Source organism: Eubalaena glacialis, chromosome 2 (assembly GCF_028564815.1).
Source record: "Eubalaena glacialis isolate mEubGla1 chromosome 2, mEubGla1.1.hap2.+ XY, whole genome shotgun sequence".
NCBI lineage: Eukaryota > Metazoa > Chordata > Mammalia > Artiodactyla > Balaenidae > Eubalaena > Eubalaena glacialis.
In genome coordinates, this window is record NC_083717.1 from 20,555,849 (window position 1) to 20,564,233 (window position 8,385).

General features: G+C 44.1%; 1 protein-coding gene across 3 annotated transcripts in view; it reads right to left on the minus strand.

The window, feature by feature from the left end:
- DHTKD1 (dehydrogenase E1 and transketolase domain containing 1) overlaps positions 1-2,197 on the minus strand; it is a 51,260-nt gene extending 49,063 nt beyond the window's left edge. For all 3 annotated transcript variants that reach the window (XM_061179412.1, XM_061179404.1, XM_061179394.1), the window contains exon 1: positions 1,946-2,197. In XM_061179412.1, coding sequence (XP_061035395.1) covers positions 1,946-2,102 — 157 coding nt within the window. In that variant the 5' untranslated portion in view covers positions 2,103-2,197. The remainder of the gene's footprint in view (positions 1-1,945) is intronic.
- Between the last annotated feature and the right edge of the window lie 6,188 nt (positions 2,198-8,385).

The following is an 8,385-nucleotide window of genomic DNA, read 5'->3' on the forward strand; positions in this document are numbered from 1 at the left end:
TTCCAGTCTCCCTTGCAGGTATGTATAGACGTGTGACCAAGCTCTTTGGACGTGAGCTATATGCAATCTCCTTCCCCATTCTCCCACACAGCCTAGTAGGAGTAGTATCTATAAAAAGAGTTTTTACAAAATGATGTGATAAGTTCTGAAACAGAAAACAGAAAGAACTGTCACAGATCTACATGGAATGATAATTTTCAAGAAAGTTACAAAACGGCCCACTTGCCTTTAAGTTTTATTCGGAGTATTAAAAAAAGATATAAGGAAAAAATTCCTTAAGTCAGATCCCATAACTGCAACAAACAACTATTTCTCAGTATTGATTTTACTCTATCCTCTCAGTACAACACAATATTGTACCCTTAGCCTGCAGTTCTAACTCAATACTGAACTTTCAAACTTCACCAAGGATCCCACAATACAGCAAGTTCATTGCTAGGAGGGGTGGGGAGGCACAAGTTGGTGATGAGGGAAGAGAGAAGATTATATACAGATAAAATCAACTCCAGAGATATTTTTTCAAACCACACCAGCCCAAAGCTCCCTGAATGATTTGGATACAGTCTTGCCATTGAGAACCACCAGCCCAGACTTTTCCCAGGCAAAGATTAATTCTCGACTGCCAGGCTGTTAACAGGAATCAAACAGAGACCCAACAGTGAGGGAAAACCTCAAATAAGATCACAATAATTGCACACTGAGCACACACTAGTAAGTTCTTAATTAAAGAAGAGATTGTCAAATACATCTTACACATATATCCCTTATCACTATAACAACAGTGTTTGGCCACGGTGGCCACGGACGTCCTGCGAGAGAATCACCTAGAGTGACATAAAAATACAAATTCCTGAACCTCATCGCAGGCCACTGAATAAGAACTAGGGTGGGGTTTGGGGGAGGGGAGAGGGAGGCTGGCCTGGGAGCTAGCATTTTAACATCATGCAGAGTGGTCTGCATGCACACTTCAGTTTGAGGACAATTGGCATGTAAAATTCTGGGGACTCAATTTGCCAAGTGAAATAAGATACCTATAGTCTTACTCTCAAGGGATTAGCAACCTAGCTGGCCAAAATCCTGTCCCTAAAGAAACCCGCTGGACTCAAGAAGGAGAATCAGTTTTATTCTAAATGTCCCCTGAGATCAAAAGCAAAATACTGAGGTTCCAGTGTGTAATGTACTGCTCAAAGGTCAGGTGCTAAGATGATGAAGGGGCTCCTAATTGTCAATCCAATAACTGGATCAAAGATGCCAAATGACCTTCCTCTAATAATCGATCTGTGTTCATCTTCTATTCTGTGAGGATGAATAAAGATACAATAACTTTGGAGCATAAACCAAATACTCAAAATTAGTCTCTTGCACACGAGGATGCAACAGAGCTTCCAAAAACTGATATTCGTGTCTCCTAATACATTAAAACCCGAGTAACATGTTTCTAAATTCAGCAAAGAGTTCTAAACTCTGAAATTAAAGAGGCTACACAGAGGAGACAAATGGATAATAAATACCATGCTGTGGTCCAAGACCATCTACTAACTGCCCTCTTCACCCTAGTCACAGTCGCGATCCCCACACTTCCCGGCTCACACCAGCTTCGGAGACGGCCCTGGAAATGTATCCTTGGGTGAACTCCAGGAGCTGGGATATCTTAGAACTTTTCTTTTCCTGCAGCCCCGACTCTGCAAAGAGCTAAGTTCTCACACATTTTACGACCAAGGAATGGAAAAGACAAGAGCTCACAAAACCATTCTGTGACCCCGACCCTGACAATATGCACGCCTGTCCGCCTCTGCTCCCTCGCCTCACCTTCCTCTCCACCCTCCTACTCACACACTGAGGCCCCTAGAAGACCCAACTATCAAAAGCACCCCACCCCAGGCCAGGCAGGAAGGCCCCCTGCCTCCCCAGGCCCCACGCCCACCGCCCGGTCCCAATCCCTGACCTGGGGGGCGCGCCAGGCCGCCCTGGGGCTCCCGGCTCTCGGGCTTCCTCGGCGGGTAGCCGTAGACACCCCTCTCTGTCTGGTAGCCGCGCCGGAGGAGGAGCGGAGAGGCCCGGCCGAGGCCCAGTCTTGCTGCTGCCACAGTGGCCAAGGCCATGTCCCGCCAGGCCCCCCGGGCCCAGAGACTTCTGCGGGAGATCTAGGGGTCGCGTCCACAGGGAGGTAGCTCCTGGAACCCACCGCGTGGGAGGCGAGAGGAGGGAGTGGGTAGGCGAGGGGAAGCCCCGCCTTCGAGACAACGCCCCCAGTCCTGATTGGCCAGGGCCGGCCTTCGGAGCCAATCTAGATCAGCGGCACTCAAAGCGAAGCCACGCCCCGGGATCCGCTGGGACTCGCGCGGTCCTAGAGGCTGAGGGTAGCCCTGGATTTGGGAAAACGGGGAGTGTTGAGCACAGCGTTACCGGCTTTCTGGTATAAACCTTGATGTACCTGTATATGCTGCGGTCTCCCACCAGGAGTGATCACCCACCACCCCTCTCCTGGAAGCCCCAGAGCACATCCTCACACACACGATGCAGTCTCCTACAGAAAGGAAAAATTAGCGACAGAGTGCATGAAAAGTGGCTGGGACTCAAACCAAGGGACTTGGTTTGAAGGAAAGGTCATAGGAAGTAACCAGAAAATCAACATCCCCCCTCCATTTGCATTTTTGTAAGAAACATTGAGGGAGAAAGAATAAAATAGGGGAGAAGGAGCCTGTACGAAAGCGATAGAATAGGAGTGAAGAGAAAGTGGACGTGGAAGATTTCATGCGGAGTGAGGTAAATGTGCAAGGTGAGGGGCACACCAAGGAGAGGGGCAAGCATGAGCACAGAAGCCTGGGAGAGGCTGCAAGGCATTGCAAGTGATTCCAAGAGGCCGGCGAATTGGGTGTGTATTGAGAGATGGGAGTGGAAAGGTAGATACAGGATAACTGGGTGATTAAAAGAGCTTTCAGTAAAAAAGAAGGAAGTAATTACGAGATCAATGTCCCTTTATATCCCAGAGAAGGGGATCTCCAATCTCCCACAGTGACAAGGTTAGCCTTGGACTGGAGCAAGGGCACTTCATAGAATATAAAAGTAGGAAAGGCAGAGCATAAGCGTATCTATTTCGGTAGGCTGATAGATTTGATCATGGAACGATGATGAAGTTTTTTTCTGCTTCTATTTTTTTTGGTGAAATATTAAGCAAGATGAACAGCAGAAAGTGGGAGTGAAAAGACATGGGAGGACGTCTGAAAGGGATAAAAAGGTATGAAGCAGTGGGATGGGAAAGTGAACAGACCCAGAAATGTCATGATTTGGGGGATGCCAAGAGCCCACTGAGGCTTATGGTTATGGACCTGACTCAGACAAGACAGAGTGATTGTGAGTTTTTCTCCAGATATGTTCAGCTCCTTTTGCAGGTGCAGGGTAGGCAGGAGTTGTATTTAACTAAGGATGGATTTTTGCCTGGCAGGTATGATGGAGTGATGGGGCAAGGGAGAATTCATAGCACTTGCAATACATAGCAATTGAAATGTTGATTGGATCAGGGGACTGAATGTACCAGGGGTAAAAGAGTGCATAGTTGGAGTGGGGATTCTCATGTAGGTGAACTAGTGGTCTCACTGACTGACATTTGAAGTTGGGACTTTGGGTGGAAGGCAAAAATTGGAATCAATTTCTTTTCTTTTCTTTTCTTTTTTTTTTTGGCCGCGTGGCATGCAGGATCTTAGTTCCCCTACCAGGGATCCAACCCGTGCCCCCTGCAGTGGAAGCACAGAGTCCTAATCACTGGACTGCCAGGGAAGTCCCTGGAATAAATTTCTTGAGGCCTGTGGACCTTGGATAAGAATTCTTGATGTGGATTGGCAAAGTTCATAATGTTTCAAAAAGTTTGCTGGCCCACTGTTTTGGTAAATATATGAGAAATAGGCACTCTTATACATTGCTAGTGGAAATGTAAAATGATACAAACTCTATAGAGGGAAAACTGTCAATATCTTATAAAATTAGAAATGCACATTTCATTTAACCCAGTGATTCCGCTTCTAGGAATTTGAAAGTCTAGGATAGACTTTCATACACACACTCGAACACAATTATGTGTGTACAAGAATATTCACTATTGTATTGCCTATAACTTAAATTTTAAAAGATTGTGAGTATCCTAAATATCAAAAAATAAGAGATTAAATAAGTTATATTACTTCCTTACAACAGACTACTATAGAGTCATAAAAAAAAATGAAGCAGCTCATTATGCCTTGAATTGGAACAATTCCTAAGATATATTTTTAAGTGAAAAAAGCAAGAGCAGAGAGCAGTATGCATAGAATGCTTACATTAGAGCATTAAAATATATAGACTTTAAAAATTTGTGGGACTTCCCTGGTGGCGCAGTGGTTAAGAATCCGCCTGCCAGTGCAGGGGACACGGGTTCGGGCCCTGGTCCAGGAAGATCCCACATGCCATGGAGCAACTAAGCCCGTGTGCCACAACTAGTGAGCCTGCACTCTAGAGCCCACGAGCCACAACTACTGAGCCACAACTTCAGTGCCACAACTACTGAAGCCCGCACGCCTAGAGCCCGTGCTCTGCAACAAGAGAAGCCACCGCAATGAGAAGCCCGTGCACCACAACAAAGAGTAGCCCCACTCACCGCAACTAGAGAAAGCCCATGTGCAGCAATGAAGACCCAATGCAGCCAAAAATTAATTAATTAATTAATTTTAAAAAAATTTGTAAAGGTAACTATACACACGTATATGTGTGTGTATAAATATTATTTCTTTATGCATAGAGCATCTCTTGAAGAAGATGCTGGAAATTATTGCCTCTGAGGAGGGGAATTGTTAGGCTGGGGACAGGGGAGGGAAGAAGTTTTACTTCTCACTTTTGTAATTTTTGAACTTTGCGACATTTGTGTTTTTCAAAACATAAGTTAAAAATCACTATTTAATTTTTTTTCAAAACTTTGTATCTCCTACCCAGGATTTAATATTTTCAATACTTCCCTTTGGAAGGGAAGCTATTGCAATCTCTTTTTAAAGAGGTCTTGAGGTTTTGAGCTGCAGCACCCATGAGAAATGGGCATCAAAAGACATGCACAAGAATGTTCATAACAGCTTTATTATAAATAAATAAATATTTATTATATTGTTTATTTACAATATAATAAAACAATTTTTAAGTATCAACATTGAAATAGATAAATAAAATTGTGGATATCAACACTTTCAATGAAGTCCTTCCATCCAGAAGGCACTCAATAAATATTGCTGAAAGAAGGAAAAAAAGAGGAAAGGAAGAAAAAAAAATGAAAGAAGAAAATATTTTCTCGCTCTGCCCCCGTAAAGTCTACAAGCAGTGGCCAGTCCAGTGGTAATAAGCTCTCCTAATAACCAGATTGTGGTCTCTAGATATCATTTTTTACACTAAAATGAGAAATGGCTGATACCATATCAAACCTGATCACAGGACAAGTGTGAGGAGGAATGAAAGTGCCCACTGAATTTTGCAATACGCGAGCATAAGTGACTTTACCAAAAGCAGTTTTCACTGTGTAGTAGGTGCAGAAACCAGACCAGAGTGAGAGGAGAAGGGAATAGAAGGTGAGGAAGTGGAGATGGTGTGGGCAGACAATTGTTTTGAGAAACTTCACTCTGAAAGGGAGGAGAGTGAATTATATAGCTGATGTGATGAGTGAGGTATTTTTGTTTCTTTACATTATTTATTTATTTATTTATTTAACCGCACCATGTGGCTTGCTGGATCTTAGTTCCCCAACCAGGGGACCAGGGATTGAACCCAGGCCCCTGGCAGTGGAAGCAGAGGGTCCTAACCACTGGACCGCCAGGGAATTCCCTCTTTACATTCTTAACAAGAGAGAGTCCAGAATATGTTTGAAAGATGTTACAAAATATTAAGTTGAAAATACAGGAGAGAGGGATAAGCCCACGGAATGAAGTCCATGCAGAGGGGGGAGGGGACAGAATCCAGAGCGCAGGTGGTGCTAGAAAGGAGAAAAGTCATTCTCCATCAATTCAGATGGAAGGAAGAGAAGATGGGGCAAAAGTAGTCAGATTTGTGGACCGGTGATGGAGTTTCTTCTATGTGAACTACGAGTCTGGATAATTTTCCCAAAAGAATTACCTGAGAAGGTGCTGGGCAGTGGGAAGACGAGTCAGAGTTGAGAAAGGTGGAGACAGTATGAAACTGTTACCAAGGAGAGTAGCAGAAGGTAGAAGATTGTCTTTAAAGTTTTGAAGTTCACCCGGTTGAGGTTGGTGGCCATGAATATAGAGAGATACCAATTTCTGCTGTTTTGTGATTTTTCTCCTGCCTTGGTACTGAGAAATTCAGGATGATAACTGGATTCATTCAGGGCTGAAGTTTTTCCAGGCAGATGTGATAGAAAGGTCAAGAGGCAAAGACAGGGGCTTCCCTGGTGGCGCAGTGCTTGAGAATCTGCCTGCCAATGCAGGGGACACGGGTTCGAGCCCTGGTCTGGGAAGATCCCACATGCCGTGGAGCAACTAGGCCCGTGAGCCACAACTACTGAGCCTGCGCATCTGGAGCCTGTGCTCCGCAACAAGAGAGGCCACGATAGAGGCCCGCGCACTGCGATGAAGAGTGGCCCCCGCTTGCCGCAACTAGAGAAAGCCCTAGCACAGAAACGAAGACCCAACATAGCAATCAATCAATCAATCAATAAATCTTTAAAAAAAAAAAAAAAAGAGGTAAAGACATTTAAGATATTGGTTAGTGGACTATTGAAATAATAAAACATGGGCTCTAGGCTACCATTTTTTAAATGCTATCAAATGTAAGAATGGGCTGTTGACAAAAGAAAGGGGGTTGGCAGTTCCAATGAGGTTGAAGACTAGGTAAACTGGGGGTGCTTGAGAATCACATCTGGAACAGAAGGTTGTAGACAGAAAACAGAATGTTTGAAGTGATCATTGTAGCAGTGATGCAAATTTTGATAATGACCAGCTCGTTGGCTAAAGTGGAGTGGGGAAGAGTGTCATCAGAGGTGAGAAGGTCAAGGAACTGAGACAACAGGTTTTTAGACGAGTTGCCATAAGGACATTAATATCTCCTTGGAAATGGCAGGACTCGGAGTAGAGGAAGACTCCTAGTCGTAGGTTAAAGTTTTCAGTGAATTAAGAGAAGTGACTAGGAAGTTGACAGATGATGCTGAGAAGGGGCAGAAAGTATGGCACATCCCTAATGCATGGATTCAAATCAGCAGGGAAATTTGCAAAAAAGGAGGAAGGAACTGGGAATAAAGATGATACAGATCCCATCTTTGGATCTTAAATACATCCAAAATCATTCTCAAATATGTTCACTCTCCATCTATTGTCTGTCTGGGCCATCAGCACCCCTCTCCAGGAGTTCCACAGTAGCTTCCTAAATTGTCTTCTTGTCTTGGGTCTTTCCTTGCTTTGCTGTGCTCCTCTCACACTGCGTCAGAGTTATTTTTATAAATTAATAACAGATTCACATCACTATTGCCTGAAGCCTTTTCATGACTCTCTGTTCTTCTCTGTTTCTATTTTTTTTTTAAATAAATTTATTTATTTATTTTTGGCGCGTTGGGTCTTCGTTGCTGTGCGTGGGCTTTTCTCTACTTGCCGTGAGCAGGGGCTACTCTTTGTTGTTGTGCGTGGGCTTCTCCTTGCAGTGGCTTCTCTTGTTGTGGAGCATGGGCTCAGTAATTGTGGCTCACAGTCTCTAGAGCACAGGCTCAGTAGTTGTGGCTCAGGGGCTTAGTTGCTCCACGGCATGTGGGATCTTCCCGGACCAGGGATTGAACCCTTGTTCCCTGCATTGGCAGGTGGATTCTTAACCACTGTGCCACCAGGGAAGTCCTCTGTTCTTCTTTGGATAAAGTCTGAATGTCTCATTACGGCTAAAAAGTTCTTTATAGATCACCAACCTTGACTCATTTTTTATTCATTTATTTATTTTAAAAATATTTATTTACGTATTTTGGCTGCGCTGGGTCTCAGTTGCGGCCTGCAGGATCTTTTAGTTATAACGGCATGTGGGATCTAGTTCCCCAGACCAGGGATCGAACCTGGGCCCTCTGCATTGGGAGCACGGAGTCTTACCCACTGGACCACCAGAGAAGTCCCTAGACTCATTTTTTAAAACTCTCATCTTTCCATTTTCCAGCCAGAAACTTCAATGTGCCAGACTTTCACACACAAACCCATTTTCCTTTGTAATCTCATTCACACTCAGGACTTTAATTAGCAATAAAAAAGAAATGACACCAAATACAAATCACCAGCATAATCTCTCTTCTGGACCCAGGATCCACATATGTGGAATACTGCTTACCCGACATTTTCACTCTTGTGTGTCATTATGAACCCATGATATACTAAACTCCATGATATATTA